At 43.9% G+C, this 23,997-nt stretch overlaps 1 protein-coding gene across 1 annotated transcript in view; it reads left to right on the top strand.

The window, feature by feature from the left end:
• Spon1 (spondin 1, extracellular matrix protein) overlaps positions 1 to 23,997 on the top strand; it is a 295,302-nt gene that overhangs the window by 3,150 nt on the left and 268,155 nt on the right. The window contains exon 2 of the mRNA XM_005380330.2: positions 20,016 to 20,122. Coding sequence (XP_005380387.1) covers positions 20,016 to 20,122 — 107 coding nt within the window. The remainder of the gene's footprint in view (positions 1 to 20,015; positions 20,123 to 23,997) is intronic.

Genomic DNA, 23,997 nt, shown 5'->3' on the forward strand with positions numbered 1-23,997 from the left:
ACTTCCTTTTCTCTCCCATCACCTCTCCACCCTCCCTCTTCCCCCACCCCTCCCCCCACTCCTGCAATAATTGTGCTTTAGAAAACCCTGAAAGGCCTGCTCTGTTTCTGACCAGGGCCTCCTTTGAAAGGAGATTACAGTGATTAAAAATAACAAGTTGAGGATCCTCAAGGGGCTTCCCTTAGAGCAGGACAATTTGCAGGACCGGCCTTTGCCAGATCACAATTTCAAGCCAAATAGAAGAAAATCAGCTGAAATGTTGAAGAACTGATTAAAAATAAGAGGTTCTTTTGTCTGCCCAGAGGTCTGTTTATTAGGAAAATAAAGTCAGACCCTGGCTAATGAGAGTGGCTTTTCCTAGATGTGCTTTAAAGGGAAATTTCAAGGAACTTGATGGGAAAAGAATGTGCAGTCGAGATTTCAAAAGCTGGCCCCATTTTAAGCGTAATTGGGTGGGGATTTATTCTAAACTGGGAGGTTTGGAGACCTCCAAAGCTGCTTTGCTTTCTCTTCTTTGTCCCTCTGTGGGACACACACTGCCTTAAGAGGAAGGCACCTCAGCCTGGTGGAAAAAAGCATAGGATTGATGTTGGATGACTCGGTTTCCATTTCTCCATGGTCCCATTTCCACTGTGACCTTGGACAAGCCGCCTCACCTCTCTGAACTGCAGTATCTCCATGTACAAGGTCATTATTTTGGAAATAGAAAAGCATTTATTAGCAAAGCACTGGATAAGAATTGTGTTAAGATTTTCATGCTTGGCCCCTCGGTCCTTGTAGTACTTTGAGGTGATTTATTACTCATTTTTACAGACGAGAAGACTAAAATCTCAAAGCTTTCCTCCTGGTCACACAGCTGCTAATCAGTGGGGTCAGGATATCCTCCACGGTCTTTATCACTCCTAAATGTCTGCCTTTTTGGTTTTGGATTTTTTGTTTCTTGGGTTTGGTTTTTTTTGTTTGTTTGTTTGTTTTGTTTTGAGACAGGGTTTGCTATGGAGTTCAGGCTGGCCTTGAACTCACAAAAATGCCCAGACCAGTCACAAACTCATGGCGGTCCTCCTGCCTCAGCCTCCAGAGTGTGCCACCACGCCTGGCTAAATGTGTGCTCTTACCCAATCTTCTCTGCGGGCTCAGTAAAGTGAATTGGGCATAGAATGAATTCACTCAGCTACTCTCAACCTTCCAGATGGTGAGCCTTCCTGGAAGGAAAACAGGGTCAACAAATCAAGATAATAACTGACATATCACAGGACACAAAGTAATAAAGGGATAGATCCTTATTTACATTTACTTTGTGCTTTTTATAGGCTTCAGTATTGCATTTCTCCATAACCCAGAGGATTAATTCAGAACCATGAAGAACCTTGTCAGTCTTTAGCCAATCCCTTTTGTTTGTGGAGATGCAGAAACAAATTGGATAGGGGAGAAAACCCTGATTTGATTATTGCTTTATCTTCATATGCAGATGTTATTGGACTATGCATGCAAAACTAGATGCCTGAACAGAAAATAGATACCATCTGAGGAACTGAAGCTGAGGGAGGTCTTTTAAGCAAACTATTTCTTACACGGTGGTTTGTTTTTAACTAAGTACTGTTGATGACATCATGATGAATTGGGCACTCCTGTCTCTTTTCTTGTGGCATTCTTCTCTTTTTATCATGTAGTTTTAGTTTCAGAATCCTTATTCCTTTTAATAAATATTTAGTTCCCATTGATAATAAAAGTCAAAAGGTACTACCTATCTAATGCTTAATGATTGTGGCAATTATTTATTGCTTTGACTTTCAGGAAATGAAAAAATCCAAGTGTACAAAAATGAAAGCATATCTAATTAGTTTTTCAAGGTTTAAAACTCCAGTGCTGTACATGTCTATAATCCCAGCACTCCAGGAGGCTGAGGCAGGAAGACAGCAAATTTGTGCTCACACACACATACACACACACTTGGGTACCTTCCCGTTGACAGGTAAGTTTTTCCTTTACAGCTGACTCTTTCACCTAGAACAGCAGGCTGTAATTGCTGATCTGTTCACAAACATGGACTGATCACCAGGGCTTTTCCCTATCACATTCTCCATTCGGTTGCTGTAAGAAATGTCAAGTGTAGGTTAAAATCAATGTCTGGGAGAAAAAAATTTACCGTGTTACATTAGGGCCTGGGATAAGCTCATGTTACACCGAGCTCCCCAAAGTGGTTTAAGCCAGGAGAAAGTGGGAAGATGGACATGTCAGGGTAGAATTTCACTCCACAAGGCCATGCAAGAACCCGGGTCTTTTATCTCATGGTTCTTCCGGCTTCTCACACCTTGCTGTCCAGGATGTAGCCACCTGCTAATAGTCGAGTGTGACAACTGCAACACGAGAAATGAGGCTAGTCTGAACGGAGGTTTGTTGTAAATGGTTTTGAAGAATTAGTATGAAAAAAGAATAAGCCTCTCATTAAGAATTTTTACATTGATTCCATGTTGGAATGATCGGTGTACCCAATAGGTACTAAGACCCTGGGTTCAATCCCCTGTACTAAAAATATACCTTACCTATGTTTCACTTATTCCTGTTAGATATCTGTTAACAAAATTATCCTGGCTTGAGCTTCTTTCTGTTGGACAGCACTGCCCCGGGATGGTTACACCCATGGAAAACAAATGGTTTTTTCTTAATGATGCACCCCAGAAATTGCACCAGCACCCCTTCCCCACTTTTTGTTGTTTTTTGGTACTAGGGGTTGAACCCAGGGCCTTTGCACTGAGCTACCTCCCCAGCCCTTTCGTAAATTTTTTATTCTGAAACAGGGTTTCACTAAATTGCTCAGGCTGAGCTCAAACTTTTGATCCACCTTCCTGGGCTTCCCAGCATGCTGGGGTTACAGGTGTGCACCACCATGCACAGCTTGCACCCAGTCCCTCGAAACACACTCCCGCGGTAAAAATTTAGACATGTCACCATACTCAGTTGCAAGAGAGGCTGGGAAATATAGCATTGAGCCGGACAGCCACATGCCCACCTGAAACTTGAAACTGAAATTTTTTAAAAAGATGAATGGAACAGTGGATTTTTATAAAAATGTACTATCTCATAGTCTGTCATTCAATTAAAGGTCTTCCTGAGGTGTTTACTCCAGAACATGTGAACCGACATTCCTGCTAGGTGAACTGGCAGAAGAAGGAGTGTGGGGATGTGTGTGCCAGTGGTTGTAGGTGTCCTGCTCTCTCCTGCCTCCGCCCTCAGTAAAGGAGGCAGCAGCACAGAAAGAAAGGAATGAAGTGAAGAAAGCAAGTGGGTGGTGTAGGAAGGGAAAAAGAAGAACAAAGCCATGGGGGTAGACATTCAGAATAAAAAAGGGAGCAATTTGAGTACAGTAAAGTAAGAGGTTAGATTTGAGAGCCAGTGTGGAGGGTGAAAATCATACAAGGCAAAACTGTTCCTTAAAGATACTTTGAAATTATACATCAAATACAACAGACACCAGCTCCACGCTGGCCTGATTTATGCACCCCTCTAGATATTTCCGTTAGTGGGGAATAGAAACAAATTGGCATTTCTCAGTAAGTCCGGGGCTTCTGTTTTCCCTCCAGCACTGGAATAGTTCCACGCTTTTTCAATTGAATGGCAGATAAAACCATTGGTATTTGCTCCTTAAACACTGACATCCAAGTGCAAAGTCCTCCTATATGACAGGGTGAGGGACCTGAGGGTTGCATTTCATACTCACTGAGGTAGGTACATGAATAAAGTGGACTGGTAAGTGCCCCAGGTCATTTACGGTCCTCTCTCTCCTCTCCCTCCCGTTCCCCCGGCAGTGTACAGTCGCCTTTATGCCACTGTGCAGCTCTTGCTGGTATAAAATGTCCTGTTTTCACAGACCATCTCTGCTGGGCTGGAGCTAAGGTTCAGTAGATGACCATGCAGAAGTCTTTTGCAAGCTCTACATAGGCAAGTCTTCCAGCTTTCACGGAATACTTGAAACTACGGTGAAAAATTCAGGAACGCTTGCACAGGGTCCTGATCCACATCTCCTGATTTGCCTCAGGCCTAGGAGACCTGTGGGTCTACCTACAGCTGTGGGGTTACATTTGCAAACTTGTCTCCTGGACTGGATGAGACCACAGGAAGTTCTTCAGTTGCTTGTCCCTCTCCTCCTCCTCTACCTCGTCTTCCTCTCTCTCCTCTTCCTCCTGGAAGTAGCAGCACTAACCTCCGAATTTTCCAAGCACAGCCACTCTTTCCCACGCCAGGCCCTTCATACTTGCTCTTGGTCCAGCCTGCAGTGCTTGTCCCCAGCCCTGTGTGTGTCTGGCTCTTTGTCTGTCAGACCTTCTGTGTGAAGTTCCTCTTCAAACCTAGCATCTCCTGACCACCTCTTGGAGTTTCCCATCACTTTTGTCTGGTTTGTTTTCCTCATGCCCCTTAAGCACTCTCTGAATTATCTTGTTTATCATCTGCCTCCTAAAGCTACGATACATGCTTTATGGGAACAGGGATTTTGTCTTTCTTATTTGCCATCTTATCTCCAGCATTCAGAAGAGGGCCTGGAGACAGCAGGGCAGTAAATCGGTATCGGTTGAAAAAATGTATCATTTAAAACCCTCAAAGCCCTAGTGTGATCTCTCTCTCTCCATTTCTGTCTGCCTCTCTCCAGCCCCATCTCCATCTCTGTCTCTGTCTCTCTCTGTCTCCCTCTCTGTCTCTTTCTCTCTGTCTCTCTGTCTTTATTTCTCTCTCTATCTCTCTCTTTCTCTGTCTCTCTCTGTCTCTGTCTCTCTCTCTCTCCCCCTGAAAGCTGGATGAAAGATAGGGAAAATATTTCTCTCTCAGCCAGAAAGCTGAGCACCCTGGATGGCAGCAAGAAGCTCTAAGTGGTGGCAGCTGAGAGAAAGGATGCCAGGTGCCCTGGGGTCAGTAGCTAGAGGCTGGGCCAGGGTGAAGCGCACTGGGAGCCGTGAGACAGCAAGTGTGCCTGGTGAGATGCCCCAACATTGCTTACGCCGGGGTGACCAGCGGAACAACAGCAGGCAAAAGGGCAGAGGCAAGGGGCCGCCAACCTCAGACACTGGCTCTGAGGATATGAAGAAGCAGGGCAGAGGGACTGCTGATCCATCAAACTGAGACACAAGTTATTAAAGTGAATTTCCCCTCACCATTGCAGTAGTTGCCAAACCTGGTTATGTGTTAGAATCACTTGGCAAGCTTTAAACCAACCAATGAAAGTTTCCTGGATTCCAACAAAAGGCCAGATTCCTGGAATCCATATTCTTTGTTTTAAGGCAATACAGTGATACAAGAAGAAAGTGACTTAAAGGGGTTCCCAGCCCCAGTCACCACCTGTCTCAGACCCAGTCTCAGTCTTCCATGCCATGCATCCTTCAGCACCTGGTCACACCACTGCCTCATCCTGTGACTGTGGGACCCTGGGGCAGTGGCCGGTGGAGGCCCAAACCAGAAGAACTGCAGTTCTTGCGTTGCCTTGGCAGTGGGGTTGGGGAAAGGGAGAATCACAAGTTCCATTTAGAATCACAAGTTCTGACACATAGACTGGTGACCCCAGGACCAGGTTTAACCTTGTTGTACTTCTCTGCTGCCAAAGTCAGTGTCCCATGGAACTTCCACACATCTGTCCAGATTCTCACCTTTGGAGTCCAGCAAAATAAGTTCTCTCCCTGGCCATATGTCAGTTCTTATAGTGTTTGTGGATAAATACCTATCCTGGCTTCTCCTCTGCCTAAAATGCCCAGTTCTCCCATCATTCCTTCTAAGATCCTGCTGAAGGGTGGTGCTGTTTGGAGGTGGCATGGGCCTTTAGGAGGTGGGACCTTGTGGGGGATGCTCTTGAGAGGGATTCCAGGACCTTAGTCTCTTAGTTTCCCTATGCTTCCTAGCGCAAGGTGTTAAGTGGCTTGCTCTATGTGATGTGCTGCCCTTGCAAGTGTCCTCAAACCCTAGGGCCTCCCGATTTTAGACTAACTTCAGAACTTGGAGCCTTTTCTAAGTTCATTGCCAATATATTGACCTATGCTGGTGTAACTGGGCCTTGCCCATAAGATGTGACATAATTCTCCATTCAACTTATTCCACTATGATTTGGGCCATCTCTGTAATGGCCAACCACTTGCAGAATCTGGATTCTGTCCCTGAGTGTTTTATACACATAGCCCAACTTGGGATTGTCCACATTTTTGTAAGCAGGCCTGATGAATCTTTATCAAGGAAGTTGATCAGATTGTCGAGCAGGTCAGAGCCTAGGACAGAGCTCTTCAGACCTCTCTTAAAGCCTCTCCCTCTCCCTAGGGCTGGCATCAAGTGACATCACTTTGAAGTTAGCAACCTACTCTCATCCTGATGGCATTCACATGCCAGCTGTCACTTCCTGGTCAGCCACTTCAGTGTCGTTGTAAATGTATTTCCTTTGCCTGCTGTTGATTCTCACAGTCTGGGCAGAATTATTTGTTTCTTTGTTTCAAAGTAATCAGGACTCTTTTCAAGGCCAGTGATAGACATAGTCAAACCAAGGGGAACAAATTAGGGAATGTTTTGATTCCCATATTTGGAAAGTCCAGGGTGGATCTGGCTTTAGGTGTAGATGGATCTAGGAAAAAACAAGTTCATAAGTTCTCTCTCCCTCCTACACCCTGTTTTCCTTCTATTCTTTTTCAATTCCTCCCTTCCGCCTCTTCTGTCTTGCTTCATCCATGCTTTATCTCTTGGCTGTGTTTCTGTGTTGTCCTTATTTTTTCTTACTACAGATAAACTTTTTCCAAATGGCAGGGAGAACGACTGCCAAATCTTCAATAAAAAGCCTCCTGGCTAGTTCTGTGACTAAAGGAAAAGCTGTTTTCTTTCTCACTCCTAATTGAAGTATCGTACTGAAGGGTTTTGATTAGTCTAGATTGAATCACATGCCCAGGAAAAAGGGTCCAGAGATAGACTGGGTCATGGTACAGTCACTTTTGTGAGTTACTATTTCAGGAGGGCAGTGTGACTGGTAACCCCCAGTTATCAAGTGGTCAGAATAGGGGAGCTGCTGGGGTCTCCTTGAGCATGCTGCCCTCATCCATATTAGCTGACACATTGTCACTTCCCCAGGACTATCTTGCCATTGTGTTAGTTAGCTTTCTATGATTGTGACAAAGCACCTGAGACAGGCAATTAAAAAGGAGGAAAGGTTTGTCTTGTCTCATTTCAAAGGTATCTTGGCCCTGTTGCTCTGGAGAAGGGGCAGCACAGTACATTGCGGAGAGAACATGTAGCCAAGGAGACCTGCTTATCTCATGGTGGCAAGGAAGCCAGTGTGGGGGAGAGAGAGATAGAAAGACAGTGGGTCCAGAGTCCCAAAATCTCCTTCAAGGCCATGCTCCCAGTGAGCTGAATTCCTTCTACTAGGTCCCACCCTCTAAAGGGTCCACCATCTTCCAGTAGTGCCACAACCTGGGGCCCAAGACTTTGTCAACATGGGTCTTTGGAGGGTGCTCAGGAGCAAACACTACCATCCTTCTTCCTGTCCACAGACTGTGTGGCTCAGGACTCTTCCACCTGCTCTGTGTGCCCACATGATGAGGTAACACATCGGGAAAAGAATGAACTTTTATTGAGCTGTTGCTCTGTGCTTCATATTCATTATCTCTTTAATCCTCATGACAAATCCATGAGATGATAATTAAGATCCTTATATCATAGAGGAGACGGACTTGCTTTTTAATATATTTTATTGATTTAGCATACATTTTTATATATATTCATTACCATAATGACAACAGGAGGTAAATAATTTTACTGCTGACTTATAGGGAAGGAAACAGACAAAAAGAGGTTAACTACCTTACCCAACATTATGTATAATAAATAGAAGGAAATATAAATCCAGGTCTTTTACCTACTTGCATTGTAGAAAAATGGCCCTTTCAATTTTAAATATGCATGCTCTTTAATTTGGAATGGGAGAAATTTCATCTCTGGCTGGGAATGCCACGAAGGACATTCAGGGAAACAGCATGGTCCAACCCCTTCCCCCGATACATGCTCGCTCACTTTGGGGTGATCAGCCCTGCCTTCCCAGCTGCCAGCCAGTTGCCAGTAAGTCTTCTGCTTGATCCTGGCTAGATGGGCTGAATCCCTGTGTCAGTGTCTTAGTGAAGCATGTGAACTGCAGTTCCTCTGAACTCTCAAAGTTGTGTAGAGTGGAGGAGAGCCCTGTGACTTATTTAATGTTCCATTGGTATTTATAACCTCATGTTATAGGTGAAGGCAGACGTAGAAGTTCACAATGGTTGAGGTTGTAACCGGAACACTGAACACATCAGTTCCACACAGTGGTAGGTGGCAGGGCCTGGTCAGGGGCTGGAGGTGGGACCTGACTAAGGCCTTTGTATTGAGGTTGGGATTCTGAGTCTGAAACCCAAGGTGCAGAGTGGGGAAGATGATGGAACTGAACAAGATATATGCAACGAGGGTAATAAGCATAGAAGGTGCACTGGGTAAGTAATGATTCATCCAAGGTTTTGCTAGATTGTTGACACACTAGCATTTGAAGGACCCAGAAAACTATTTGGGGATTAAATGGGGCTCGATCTTCATATGATAAATGTACCCAAGGGTGGGGAGAACTCTACTTGGGTAGAGATTTGAGGTCAAGCCCAGTGTGAAATACTAGTCTTCAAATACACAAGGCAGGCCAGGGAGGCCCTGCCCCACAGATGGCTCTGAGAGAAGGGCTGTAATTCACTAATCACATAACCTTCAGCTTTAAATCTCAAGATCTGATTGTGTCTGAGTATGACGGCCTCTAGCTCAGATCCTTCAGTGCCACCTCAGCACCTCCAGGGTAGCATCCACACTTCTTAGTAGGGCACTGAAGGCCTTCGACCACCTGCCCTTTGCTTTTCTTCCTCATCTAGCCTGGAGGGCACTTTCATCCCCTCATGCAACTTGTAAAGTAGAGAATGAGTCTGATTTCTATGGCTGAGGTAGCACACCACACATTTCACTCTACCTGTGGCTCCTTCTGTCCACTGGACAAATTCCTGTTGCTCACTCACCTTGCAGTTCAGATGACACTACCTCCTTAAAGCCTTCTCCACCTCATGCAGGTAGAGTCAGACGTTCTCTCTTCTGGGCCCCCAGAGCACATTGTTCATACACCTGTAATAGTTATCACATGCTATAAACAACATCTGTTGATTTTTTTTCCCTCCCATCTTCAGACCAGACTCTGTGTTCCTAGGGAGTAGAAGCTATGTCTTTTCTCTCCAGGAATGTGGCAGTGGGATGGCACAGAGCAGATGCTCTGTAAACAAAAGGACAGGGCTGCTGATGTAACTCAGTGGTCAAGTGCTTGACTAGCAGATACAGCCCTGAGTTCAATCCCCAGCACTGGAAAAAAAAAATAACAACGATCTGGCATAGTATACAAAGTAAATCATCTAAGGGGACTTTGGATGAGAGACCAGAGCAGAAATGAGCAAACTGCAATGAAGATGAATGAACACGTCTATTCATTTAACAAGTGTACAATGAGAATTAACTATGTTGTCTTAGTTACTTTTCTCTCATTGCTGAGACAAAATACCTGACATCCAAAAATAAGGTAGGAAAGTTTTATTTTGCTCACAGTTTGTGAACGTTTCAGTCCATACTTGGCTGGCTCCAAGGCAGAGTGGCACATGGTAGAGGGCAACAGTTCATGGTGACAGAAAACAGCAAAAGCAACAAGAGCAAAAAGGGGGGAGCAGCAGAGAGTAAACCTCTTTCTCTCCCTTATATTGTATGCAAATTTCCTGTCCTAGGGCAGGTGTAGCACTCACACCCACAATCTCAACACTGGATCATGAATCAATCATAAACTGTAGAAGCCCGCCCCATGACTGCATGAGGCTTTGAGGAGACATCCAGACACAAACTATAATATTCCAGCCCTGGCCCCCCAAAGACTTATGTGCAACCCTTTATGCAAAAGATATTTTAGTCCATCTCTAAGAGTTGCCAAAGTCCTAACAGTTCAGCATTGTTGAAAAGTCCAAGTCCCAACTCTCCTCCGAGATGTAAGGCAAACTCTTTATTTGTAAGCCCCTATACAAATGAAAAGTTAAAAACTTGCAACATGCAGTGGCACAAGATAAACATTACCATTCCAAAAGGTACAAACAGAAGGATACAAAGCATTAGGACCAAAGCAAGCCCAACATCCAGCAGGGCAAACATTAAGTACTGTAATTCCAAATCCAGCATCTGAAGCAACTTGTGGCACATTGTGAGCTCCAAAGGGCTTGCATGACTCTACCGCTGTGGCACTTCTGGTGGTTACAGCTCACACAGCCCCTCTCTTGGGCCTGCTTTGCTCCCTCCTTGCAACTTTCCTTAGACAATCCACTTTCCTGGCTTTTCCAAACTTCTGCAGTCTCCAGTGCACCTTTTGCTTCACACACACAGCTTCACACACTGCCCTCTCAGGGGCACACTGCCTGGCCTCCCAGGCCTTCTGAAATCTAGGTGGAAGCCTTCTTAACCTCAGATCTCTTGCATTCTGCATGTGCCTAAAACCAGTGCCACATGGATGATGCCAAGGTCTGCTGCCAGCTGGAATGGTAGCCAGGCTTTCCTCTCTCTCGGCTGTAGTGATCAAGTGCTTGGATCACTAAGCACTATGAACCTGATTTTTGAGGAATAAATTCTTTACGCCACAGCCATTCTGAAACCTGGTGTAGCTGCTGCTGCCATTCTAGAGCATGGCCCTCTGCAGCTTTCTCTTCAAAGCAAAGTCTTTCACTTTTGCAGGTTTGAGGCTGCAAGGGGTGGAGACTTGCTGCTTCTTGTGATGCCCTCAGGTCATCTTTTCTATTCTTCTTTTCCTTTCCCAGCAATGGAGATCTCCTTAGCTCTATCTTTGCAATCCACAGCCTTACTAGAGCTTCCTTTCTGGCCAAACTCACATTTTAAATCATCCTGCTGGGCTCTTCGCTCTTGATTTGCAACATAAATCTGGCTAGAAGCCCTCAAACAATGGCCATGCCATTGCCTCAACATTCAACCTCCTTGAAATTTTTTCTGCCAGACTCATCAGTCCACCACCTTTAATCTTAGTCTTAGGCAAAGTCTCTAGACATTAGCAAAATGCAGACAAACTTTCTGCCAAGCCATAACACACATTATCTGGAGTCCAACAACCAATGCAATCCTTCACAGCAGAAACCTCCTGAACCCAGTCTTTACCAGCAGGATTTCTATCAGCCATCTGGTCTTCTGAGCTCTGACTAGAATCTCCCATACAGAACAGATGAAGGCATTCCAGCTCTACTCTTGCTGGTGACATCTCTCAAACTTTCCAAACTCTTCCCACAAGTCATTTCTAAAGGCTCTTGAACCATGTGGTCAGGTATAGTCATGGCCGTAACCCCATTCCTGGTACAAAATTCTGCCTGAGTAACTTTTCTCTCATTGCTGAGACAAAATACTTGACACTCAAAAATAAGGAAGGAGAGGTTTATTTTGCTCACAGTTTGTGGAGGTTTTAGTCCACGTTGGCTGGCTCCAAGGCAGAGTGGCACATGGCAGAGGGCAACAGTTCATGGTGACAGAAAATAGCAAAAACAACAAGGGCAAAAAGGGGAGAGCAGCAGACAGCAAGTTCTTTCCCTGCCTTATATTGTATGCAAAGTACCTACCCTAGGATGGGTGTAGCACTCACACCCATAATCCCAACATTGGACATGAGTCAATCATAAACTCTAGAAGCCCACCCCATGACTGCATGAGGCTTTGAGGGGATATCCAGACACAAACCATAACATATATAAGAAAGAAGTATGCTAAGTCAGGTCTGGTGGAACACGCTTATAATCCTAGTACTTGGAGGCTGAGACAGGAAGATTGCTTCGAGTTTGAGGCCAGTCTGGGCTACACAGTTCAAGGCTAACCTGAATTAGTGAGGCCCTGCCTCAAAACACACACACACACACACACACACACACACACACACACACACACAAAGAAAACAAAATGAAAAAACAAAGAAAGATGCTAGATGCTAAACTGGAGCTCAAAATAGACTTAGTCTCTGCTTTCATATACCTTGCAGGAAAGACAAATAGTTAACAAATAATATCACAAACACATATTTAGTTAAGACTGAATGAGAGGCATTCAAAAAAAGTAAAGAAGTCTTAAGAAGGTGTATTGTATGGAGGTAGCAGAATGAGGAAGTTCCTCACAGGGACTCTATCATGGGTATGAAGGACCCTAAGAAGATCCTATTTATGCCCCGTGCATAATGCATGTCTATAATCCAAGCTGTTTGGAGTCCTGCTTGGGCAATTTAGCAGGAACCTATCCCAAAATAAAGAAATAAAAAGGGCTGTGGCTATAGCTTAGCAACCCTGGGTTTATTCTCCAGTATGAAAAAAAATTCCATCTATTGTAAAGAAATAACTCAAATTTCCCCATCACCTGGCCGTGTGAAGACCATCCCCAAGGATAATTAGCTCAGTCACAGTCCTCCCAGTGGTGCCTCATTGAGTTCTAGAGTGCTGTGGAGATTCAACCATTTCCCTCGAGGACAGATCTCTGGTCTTCATCATCATGGTCTTCACCATCACACTCAGCATTTTGTCATCATCTTCTTCATCCCCAACTTTACCACCACACCACCCCTCGTCCTTTACAAACACTTGTCTCCTTACAAGTGCCAGGCATTGTGCTCAGTATCTGTTTAATCCATTTGCTCTTCCTACATAGAGAGGCAGTATCACTAACTTCTTTTTAAAAATGAAGAAACAGGAAGGTGCAGTAACTTGCTAGAGGTCACATAATTAATAAGTGGTAGCTCTGGGATTTTAATCTTAAATCTTTGCTCTTAACCACTTCCCTGTGGGTGCTCACAGGATGACTCCAAATAGCCTTTCTTTCTTTTCTTTTTAAAAGAAAAATCCTTTGTAAACATTTTTCTTGAATTTTTAAAAAATTTCTTAATGGCCTCTCTTGGGAGGCACTTGGGAGGAGTTATTAGAGAGAAGATTCTATTATTTATTGCCAGACAATCATCATCAGTTGTTACTGGGACTCAGAACATGTTGTACGTTTATGCATTTCAGGAGAAAGTCATATAATGGAGTTCTCTGGAGGGAAAGAGTGTCCTATCTCACTTCAATTTCTACTGTGTAATAACCTTATCACCAGTGATAATTATGAGTGGAAAGCCCACACTGAGCTCAGCGTCCAGAGCCGCCATCTTGGGAGTTCTATTTAATAAGTTAGAGTATAACCTTAGTTTTCTAGGACCTTAGTTTTCTAGAACTACGAATATGCAGCACTCTGGGAAGCTCAGTGTATGATTAGCCCTTTAAATGCACTGCATAAACTTATAAGAAGATGGCTATTTATCATTCAGAAACATTTTAGTAATCTTTATCAAAATCTAATTGCTGGAGAAGTTCACAAATCATAGAGATTAGTGATCACATATTGACTATACCCCCAGTAACAGGATTCAGCTCAAGAAATAGAACGTAGCAGGAGTGGCGGCACACACCTGTTAATACCAGCACTCTGGGAGGCTGAGGCAGGAGGACTGAAAGTTCAAACCCAGCCTGGGCAACTTAGTGATTTTAGTCTCCCTAAGTAAATAAATTTTAAATTTTTTTTTAAAGCTGGGTATGTAGCTCACTGCAAAAGGCCTGGGTTCAATCCCTAGTACTATAACAACAACAATAATAACAACAATAACAACAACAGTAATAATAACAGAATGTGACGAATGCTCCAGTAGCATCTCTCTTGTCCCCCAAATCCACTGCCCCCCTTTCCTGCTTATCTACTACTTTGACCTCCATGCCCATAGATTACTATGTCTGTTTTTGGATATTATGCAGATATTTTGACATAGCCATACCATTTGCATTCTTTTGTGTCTGTCTTCTTCCATTGAGCTTATGTTTGTGAGCATCATCCATGTTGTGTGTAGCAGTATCTCTTCTAGTCCATTTGCATATACCAGTGGGCATTTGGTTACATACAGATGCCACAGCTGATATATTCATTGGACCGCTGATGGCCATGTGAGTGTTTCTAGCTGGGTGCTACTATAAGCAGTGCCACTATGAACATTCATAGATGTCTTTTGGTGCACATATGTATGCCAGTCTGCTGAGTTAAGTGTGACATTGCTGGGTCATAAGGTATGTGTATGTTCAATTTCAGTAAATACTGCCAATGGACTTTTCAGCAAAAATTGCTAATTTTCACTTCCGTCAGCAGTATACGAATGTCCCAGTTAACAACATTTGATGTTGTTAATTCTTTTAAATTTAGTCAGTCTGGGGATACACAGTCATATTTTATTGTGGATTTAATTTTTATTTTTGTTCACTAACAAGGTTAAAAGCCTTTTCATATATTTATTGGCTGGAGGCACCTTCTTTTGTGAAGTATTAATGGATCATTTGGCCTATCTTTTTCTATTGAAGTGTTTTTTGCTTATTGATCTGAAGAAGTTCTTTATATGTTTTGGATAAGTAAACTGGTGCTTATACGATTGTGATGATCTTTTTCACACCATGACTTGCTTTTTTACTCTTAATCATGTCTTTTGATGAGCAAAAGTTTGATATTGCTTCCTTTCTATATCTTGTTCTTTATGGTTAATCCTTTTTTATGTCCTATTTAAAAATTTTTTTCTGCTCCAAGGTCATTCACATTTTATCTTATGCTACCTCCTAAAAACTTTACTGTTTTACTTTCACATTTAGCTCTGCAATCTTATTTTGTATATGCTGTGAGGTAAGGGCTATAGTCACCTTGTTCTATATGGCTATTCAGTTGTCCTAGCTCCATTTATTGAAAATATTTTCCCCTACTGCTCTGCAGTACATCCATTATCATAATCAAATCTCCAGCTGAGTGTAGTGCATGTGTATAATCCCAGCACTCGGGAAGGTGAGGCAGGAGGATGGCTGTGAGTTCAAGGTCAGATTGGGCTACACAGTGAGTTCAAGGCCAGTGGGAACCACACAGTGAGACCGTGTCTCAACAACAACAACAACAACAACAAAACAATAACAGCAACAACAACAACAACAAAAAAACTCCATATACTGGTGCAAATGGTCTGGATCCTACTACATTTTTCAACTGGTCCATTTTTTCTAGGCACTACAGCCCTGGCATAATTTCTGTAGCTGCATAAATCTTGATATCTGATAAGATAAACCCTTCAATTTGTTACATCTTTCCCAAGATATTCTTGGCTCTTTGCATTCCCATATAAGTTTTAGAACCAGTGTGTCAACATCACACACACACACACACACACACACACACACACACATGCTGAAACTTTCATTTATACTGCACTAAATGTGTATATCAGTTTGAGGAGCATTGACATTTTTAAGAACTCTGACTTTTCAGTCCAAGAACCCTGTTCAGGAAGTTCAGTTGCACATCAGCTCTGTAGTAATCAGATGTGGTTCTTGAGCTTGAAGGACTTACACATTTGTAAACAAACACATGAACACAGAATGGAATTACTGATAATAATGCTAATATACACCTAGTGCCTATTCTGTGCCAACACATGACTTTTTAAGAACTTGGTATGGATTAGTTCACTTCTACTTCACACCAGTACTTTGAGGTTCAGTGTGGTTAAGTCAATTATATTGGCTTTTTTTGTACAAATACATTTATTAACCTTTTTTAGCTTAACATAGCTATCATAGGCTTTTACAAATACAGAAAACAGCTTCTAGGTCCTGTTTATTCTTTTAAATATCTTCGGAGAATGATAAGAACTCCTGGAATTTGATGACTGCAAGGTACTGATGAGGAGGGAGAAAATTAAGCAACTTCTCAAAAATAAGTTACAAGTCTTGATTATTTTTATTTACTTTTTCACAAAATGCTCAGTAGCATTCTTTAGAGATTAAAACCTTTTTTACATTTACACAAGATCTTTCAAATGTAAGTTACATCTGCAAAGCAGTGGGACAGGTTTTTATCTGTCAGCTGTAAATTGGAGTAGAGCCAATCCCAGCATTGCAGAAACATGCAGATATTATTTTAATTTAGAATCAGGATAAATGCCTGTACCTGGGAGGCAAGGCACCTGAGTTCTACTTGTCATCTCGTTTGGTGTGATCTTGTGTCTCTCAACTTCCAGATGTCAGAAGCTCTATCCCAGAATGCAAGGGGTTAGATCAGGTCATCCTCAATATCCTTTCCAGCTGTTAGGTTACAGAGCCAGGAAATCAGAGTTACAAGTTCTGGCTGTCTGGGGTCAGGAATTTTAGAACTTGTATTCAATGTGTAGTACTTATAATTTTTGTTTTACTTTTTAGTCTTATTATTTAAAAATGAGGCAGACACACACCTCTAACATATTCGCGTGAGTTCTTCTGTGTACAGTATTTAAGTATATTTTCCTTCTTAACAACTTCTTCATCATAAGCAATCAGAAAGTTCACCAAAGTATGGCGGTCCCAGCACTTAAGAGGCTGAGGCAAGAGAATCGGGAGTTTGAGACCAACCTGGGCTACACAGAGAGTGTGTCTCAAAAACAAAAACAAAAACAAAACAACAGCATCCCGCATCTTCATGCTGGAGGGATAGTTTTAATGTTTTGCCTTTATAGTTATTTTGGGCTTCCTTTTAAAATTTTTCAATGATCTCTTCTAGAATTGCAAAGACCAAAAAATCTTCTTCACCACCTCTTAACAAGATTTAAGACTCTCATCCCACACTTCATACCTCACTCTTCCAGTGTTCTCAGTCCCGGGAAGAGGCCAGGAGCACTTGGTGGCAGCAGCCCCTTTCCCACAGAGGTGCTGCCTTAGCTATCTTTATGGCTTCAGGTGCTAAGTCTGTGGCAGTGTTTTGTCTGGAGCAGGGTTTGGTATGGATGGCTGTGGTGACACCTTTAGTATCAGCTGTCCCCAGACTGAGTGAGGAAGTGGTCTGGTTGCTACCTCTGGCTGGCCTCCTTGTTCCTCACACCATCTTTCTTAGGTAACTTGAGGCCAGAGGGGAGCCCAGCGGAGACCCAGGTGCTGGTCCTACCAGGAGCTGCCTCAGCCCACAGGGAGTTGCAGCATCCTGCCTGGAGGGACCTATAGGTGTTTTTAATGTAAAAAGGATCTGAGAAAAAGGGCACCTAGTCTTTATGGGGAAGTCAGAGAAACATGACACTAAAGGTGAAAATATAGCTCATTCTGAACATGTCTGACGAATGGAGGAAGCTGAATACGTGAGAAAATGTGGTAAGGTGAGCTGATGGGACTTTTCGGGAAACAGCCCATGAATCCCAGGATGAAGGTGGTGTGTGAGGAATGGAGTGTGGCTGGTGATGCTTCAGAGGTGGGGACTGAGGGCCTTTCCTTTGTCTTGGGGAATCCGCGCTTTAACCTGAAGGCAGTGCTGGAGGGGAAGGACTCCTCCTGGGTCTTGGGTGACTGCCTGGGAAGTTATGCATATTACTACAAGCCAGAGGTTTAAAACAGTGGAACTTCGTTCTCTCATCCTTCTGTGCCTAGGAAGATGAGTCAGATTGGATTTAAGGTCACACTAATCCAGTATGGCCTCTTCTTAACTAATTACATCTGGAAAGACCCTAATTCCAAATGAAATTTCATCCTCAGGTGCTGGAGGTTGGAATTACAACATACTGTGACTTTTCGAAGAACAACCCAAAGCCTCAAATGAGGGTTTGGGTGTGAGTGATTTATTAAGGAAGTGCTCCCTAGGAAACTAGAACGGAAGTAGGACAGGCAGGACAGGAACAAGGCTGTGACCCCAGCCAAGGTCCCTCAGGGTAGACAGTCTGATTCTGTGAACCCCTGAGCACCGGTCCTCACCTGCTGGGAGGGTGCTGGGCCTTTCATATTAGGCAGATTGGGCTCAGTGGCCTGAGGACAGCCTACCAGGAAGAACTACAGGGCTGGTCCCCAGAAGCAAAGATGCAGCAGCACAAGGTCACATTAAAATGGTACAAGGGAATTTGAGGACATCTAGGTGAAGCAGCTTTACTGTGTACTGCTTTGTCCTTTGCTCCTCCTGCTCCAGAATGGTGTGAAGTGGCCTGAAGGCCACCCCACACCCACTATAGAGAGCTTAGGCCAGTGGTGGCAAACCCACAGCACGTGTACCACAGCTGGCTTTTGGTATACTTGAGAACTCTAAAAGCTTCGCCATCTCCAGCTTAGGCTGCTCTGGGCTGTCTTTGTTCCTCAAGAGATTCCAGCTCAGTCTCCTGACAGCATGAGCATCATTTTCTGCTTGACATGGCTGAGCCTCACATTTCTTACTGTTCTTATTTTATTGTGCTGTTTTTCTCATCTTTCTCCCTTATTGTTTCATTGGTTAGACATCAGTAGCCAATCAGAATGTTCCTTTATTTTTGTTAGAAGAACTGACCAATCATGGCATGATATTTGCAAAGCTCTGCGTCTTCAAGCTCTTTGTGATATCATTGTGTTGGTGGCTCATGGACGACACTATAGTATCTAAGAGAGTGGTTTTAGTTTTGGAGTTCAAGGTGCTTCGCTTTTATGGTTGAAACTACTCTGAAGAATTTAGGGGACTATATTCTTCTCCCCAAATGTAGGTTACACAGCATAATTAAATAATACAGGTTAAATGAATTGACTCATAAGGTTTAAAAATTAATAATCAATCCATACCTGCAGAAGCTCCATACAGGATAAATATATTTGGTATGTGAAACCATGGATAAAGTACTAAATGACAAAGGGGACCTTAAGTTTTGGCCCTAAATTGGCCTCTGAATGCTTTGAAGTATCTGTTGACCTCTCCATGTTTTTGCAGAGAGGTTTTCTAGCCTCATGGTTTTCTATCTATGAAACTGGAAGGCTGGATTAGAGGATACTTGGGATCCCTTGAAATTCTAACATCAATTCCATATCTAAAGCCCAGAATCTTAGCACTTTAATTTAGGCAATAAAGTAGCTTAAATCTCAATTTATATCCATTTGAAGGAACTTGAACATCTATTATTTGCTCAGTGATAGGATATAAAGGGAATAAAAACCCAGCCCTTTTCTGCATTAACTCACAGTCCAGTGTGAAAGCAAGTCAATAGAGACTTGCAGTTCAGTACAAAAAGATTGCAGTAAAAGACTTCTGTCTCAGGACACTGGAGATCCAATGAGAGAGGTGGCCATCATGCAGTGCTGAGAAGGCCCTGGAACCAGATTTCAAGGGAAAAATAGTTTTACAGAGTCATAATGCCAACTGCTGTAACAAATGACCCCCTACAATGTAAGTTTATATTCAGTTTATACAAAGTATGGCGTGGATGTTCCTGGTCAGTGTGTGATTTTCCAGAAACCCAGTGTCTCTCCATCTGTGACTCCATTGTCCTTTTCCTGGGGCATCAGAGTCCTCTGCTGGATCCCATGTATTCAGCAGGTAGAGATGGCACCAAGAGTAGAGGGTCATGGGGAAAGTTTGAACAGGGCATGCTTGGGTGTCACCGATCCCACGTCTGCCTGTGTTTCTCACTGGAAGTCCTCAAGCACAAGCAGACCTAACTGGGAGGCGGGCTGGAAAATGTGGTCTAGCTGAGTTTCCACAAAGAAAATGAGATGTGCTTTGCAGAACATGCAGCTGTTGTGCCACAAAAGGCCTCATAGAGGAGTCTATGCTAGCGAGAGCTAAATAGCTTCCTGGCCAGTCTGATGGAGGCATATGTAACATGAGATAATTGTCAAGACTGGAGTTTCTGACCAGGAACTTTACCCCATTGGGATTACTGGCCAAGGGCTGGCTCATTGCAGCTGTGGTTGGTTGTTGAGTTTCCAACTGAGGGAGCAGATCAGTCATTTGACGGGCTCTAAATGTAAGAGGGAGCGGCGTGAAGAGGGTGAAGACTTTCTGTGCTACAGGTGAGCCTTTCCCAGCATCCTCTGCGCTCTGCCTTGCAGGTGTGGGATGGAGAACTTGTGTCTGTCTCACTTGACAAACAGAGCACAGTTGATTCCTATGCTAAAAGGTTGCTTTCTTCTCTCTCACAGTGACACTTTCCGCTGCCCCACCCTCCTACTTCAGAGGCTTCACATTAATTGCCCTCAAGGAGAACAGAGAGGGTGATAAGGAAGAGGACCATGCTGGTACCTTCCAGGTAAGACCCCACCATGGCTTCTCCCATGGCCCTCCTTTTGCTATAGGTAGCAGCCATGTGCAAGGCGGATGCATCGAGAAGTCAAACAGGAGAGGCATGAGTGTCTTACTCAGGTGACTTCTCTGCAGTTGCCTGACTGCTGGCTCGCCATTCAAAAGGCCATTGCAGAGTAGGCACCAGATGCTGGGAGCCTGGCTGAGTGGGCTGGCCACCGGGCAGGGCCTGCTCTGTCCTGGCGGATCCCGCTGCTGTTCCCTGGCTCTGGTACCTTTGGCAGCCGGCGGTGCAGCGTGGTGAGAGTGGAAACCTGGCAAGGCCCTGCGGACGCCCTGCGCGGACACTCCGTGATTGACTGGTAATTCTCTGGAGTAAACGGAACAAGAGCTCAGGACAGCCAGACTGGAGAGAGTTCAAAGTGCGGGAGAAGGACTATTAAGGGAACGTAGAGACTGATTTATGAGGGAAGATTAAAAGAATTACACATGCTTTGCTTGGCTAAGTGAACAGGGCTAAGTTTAAGAGGTGGTAATGGCCTTTGAATGTCCGTGCCTGCAAAGCAAGCTCCTCCAGGGCAGGCTTCCTTCGCCTTTGTACAAAAGGGCACAGCCAGACGAAAGTGGGTCAAGAGAAGAAAGGGAATCTCAAAGGCGAGGGCCTGACAGTGAGTCATATTTCACTGTGCAATATCCTTCCAGGGGAAGTGGCAGGAACATCGTCCCCTCGCGGAGGCTTAGACAGGGGCTGTCAAGTTGTCAGAACACGTCCCAGAAGGACTGGGCGATCCAGGGGGAGGCCTGGCCCGACTTGTTGTAACCATTTCTCATTTCCAGTTTCCATCGTTCTGGAATCCATTTTTATCTGGCATTTGCACGCTGACTTTTGAAAAAACTCGGGACAAATCCATACAACTCACAGCTGGCTGCTAGAGACTCTGGGACAGTGCATGCGTTCCTCAGAGGACTCTGTTCCCGAACACTTTCCCTTTCCGAAGTCTTTTCATCCGTGGGGACCAGGTTGTAATTTTGAGTCTTATGATTTTAAGAAATTTGTCTGCTATTGTCTGGGATTCTAGGTTTCTGGCCTAGTGAGACTATGCTCATTGTAATGTCCTTCTATGGCAAGGAAGTCCTTGGCATGTGTTAGAAATAACCAATAATACTAACAGCCAATATCTGTCGAGTCCTTACTTTTTGCCTGTATCTCTTTTTTTTTTGTTGCTTTTTTGTTTGTTTGTTTTGGCAGTATGTTAAGCGCTTTACCTTATCTCAGTTTATCCAACCTTTGCTTAGTTTATTGCTGTTTAATTCTCAAAACAGCAACTCTAGTACATAGGTACTATCATCTCCACTTTCAGACCAGCAAGTTGAGACTGGGGAGATTAAATCACTCACCCAAGTAGCCTGTAAGTAGTACAACAGCTCCTTCTATCAAGGCATCTGATGGCTACCTTCCCCACTGTACTCCACGCGCTGCTGGCACAGGTGCATTTGGGCATGGAACAGCGAGGTTGCCAAGACTGCTACTATGGGGTGAAAGAACTCCCGCTGAATCCCTCCAGCTTGTTGTGACAGTTTGCCCGGAGGTGTAGGTGATTTATCCGTGTGGTGGCTGAGAGACTGGGTACCAGGGTGGCAGGAGAGGTGAAGGTCTAGTAGGAAGCATGTGTGTGTGTGTGTGTGTGTGTAGGGCAGGAGCTCTGATCCTAATTGTCACCCAAGTAAATTTGATTGGCTTGATAGTGATGTTTAGTGGTATATACTCCAAAGAATTGAAAGCAGGGTTGTGAACAAATCCTTGTACATCAATCTTCATAGCACCGTTATGCATGAAAGATGGAAACCACCCAAATGTCACTGATATACAAAATGATTTATATGGAAAGGGAATATTACTCAGCTTTAAAAAGAAGAGAATTGTCATGCATTATGTGAAGAGAAATAAGCATAATGCATTATGCTAAGAGAAATAAGCCAATCATGAAGTGACAAAATGTATGACCACACTCACAAGAGCTACCTAGCATAGCAAAACATTCACAGGCTTAGGAAATGGAACGGTAGTGACCAGGCGAAAGTGGAACTAGGGAATTCTTGTTTAGTGAGTATAGAGTCTCAGTTTGAGAAGATGAGGGAAGTTCTAGAGCTCAATGGTGGTGGTGGTTACACAGCAGTGAGAGTATATTTAATACCACTGCACCATACACTTTGGGGTCAATTTTGTTTTAGGTATAAGTACATTCCACCACACACACAAAACCGTGATGCTAATGTCAGGTCTAGTGGGGACACTGCTTCTTCCCAGGGTGCTGCCCCAGTTTAATTCAATAAATTGTTAGTCTTCTCAACTCAGTGTTTCTGCTCAGCTTAACTCTTGTCCTTGCAACTGATAGATGGATACAGGGCGCTTCTCACAGTGGGGATCCGGTTCTTATTCGATGAATAAATGAATGAACAAATGCTCATTCTGGAATGAGTTTCCGGAACTCTGTGCTGTCTGGGGGAATTTCAAGGCTCCTATCCCTTTGAGACTCTTCAGCCTCCTCTTGGAGCTTCTGACATCTGTTCTTTATGTTATTCTTATTTTTTTGAGACAGTATCTCACCAAGTAGCCCAGGCTAGGCTTGATGTTAAGGTTCCTCCTGCCTCAGCCTCCCAAGTGCTGGGATAATAGGCATGCACCATCATGCAGAGGTTGACATCTCTTCCTGTTACATGGCCCTGAGTCTCAGAACGTGTTCCCATCAGCAGCATCAGCACCACGGTTTGATGATGGGAGCTTGTTAGAAATGTAAAACAGAGCCCACCCAGACTTGCTGAATCAAATGCTGTTAGGGTGAGGCCTGAGTCCTGTGTGTTACAAGCCTCGAGGCAAATTGAATTTGGTGCCCGCTTGGGCTTGGGGACCCTGACATGATGAGACAGAGGCCAGTCACCCAACTCCATGGGCTCTGCTGTCATGTAACACATCTGTCTGTTCCAGCCATCCCCTTATGGTTCCCACCCGCCTTGGAGGGATGGAAGTGGATGAGACAGGAAAATACCAGCACCCGGTGATGATAATGATCACGATAGCTATCACTTCCTCGGTGCCTGAGTGCCAGACACTGTTCTGAGTAGTTTCTCTTCCTTAGCTGGTTTAATCCTCAGAGCAGCATGGTGAGGTAAGCATTATTAGCCTGTTTTTCACAGCTGAGAAACTTTATGACCCAGAACAAGTAAGTAACTTTCTTGAAACCACTGAGCTCTAAGTGATGAAGCTGGGATTCAAACCCCGCTGTCCAGTCCTGGGCCCCTTGCTAGAGTTGCTATCTACACGGCCTCGTGGTGTGCACTTGTTCAGTGAAAAGATGAGGGTCCTCCGAGGTTTTTTAGGATAGCAATTTCTGTGCCCACTGCTTTACATACTTTATCCTCCTTATTTCTGTCTCAACCTTGTGAAGTTGGTGCTGCCAAGTCCATTTCTCAGATAATGAAACTGAGTTTTCAAGAAGTTAAATTCACCAACGCAGCCCAACTTCTCAAGGGTCCAAAGTATGTGACATTTTTTTTTTTTCTTTTTGTTTTGTACTAGGGATCGAACCCAGGACCTTAGTACTGAGCTAATCCCCGCGCCCCCTTTTTTTTACCCTATTATTTGGGTAATATCATCTTTAATATTTTTTTATAGAACAGGAGCAGCATACCAGTATCATGAACATAAACAAATCAAAGCAAGAACATTTAAAGAGATACAGGGGGTTGCTGGGGATTTAGCTCAGCGGCACAGCGTCCGCCTGGCAAGCACAAGGTCATGAGTTTGATTCCCAGTACTGGAAAAAAACAAACAAACAAACAAAAAAGCAACAACAAAAAAAAGAGATACAGGGTTTCAAGGCA

This window comes from Chinchilla lanigera, unplaced genomic scaffold (assembly GCF_000276665.1).
Source record: "Chinchilla lanigera isolate Chin_1 unplaced genomic scaffold, ChiLan1.0 scaffold00013, whole genome shotgun sequence".
Classification (NCBI taxonomy): Eukaryota; Metazoa; Chordata; class Mammalia; order Rodentia; family Chinchillidae; genus Chinchilla; species Chinchilla lanigera.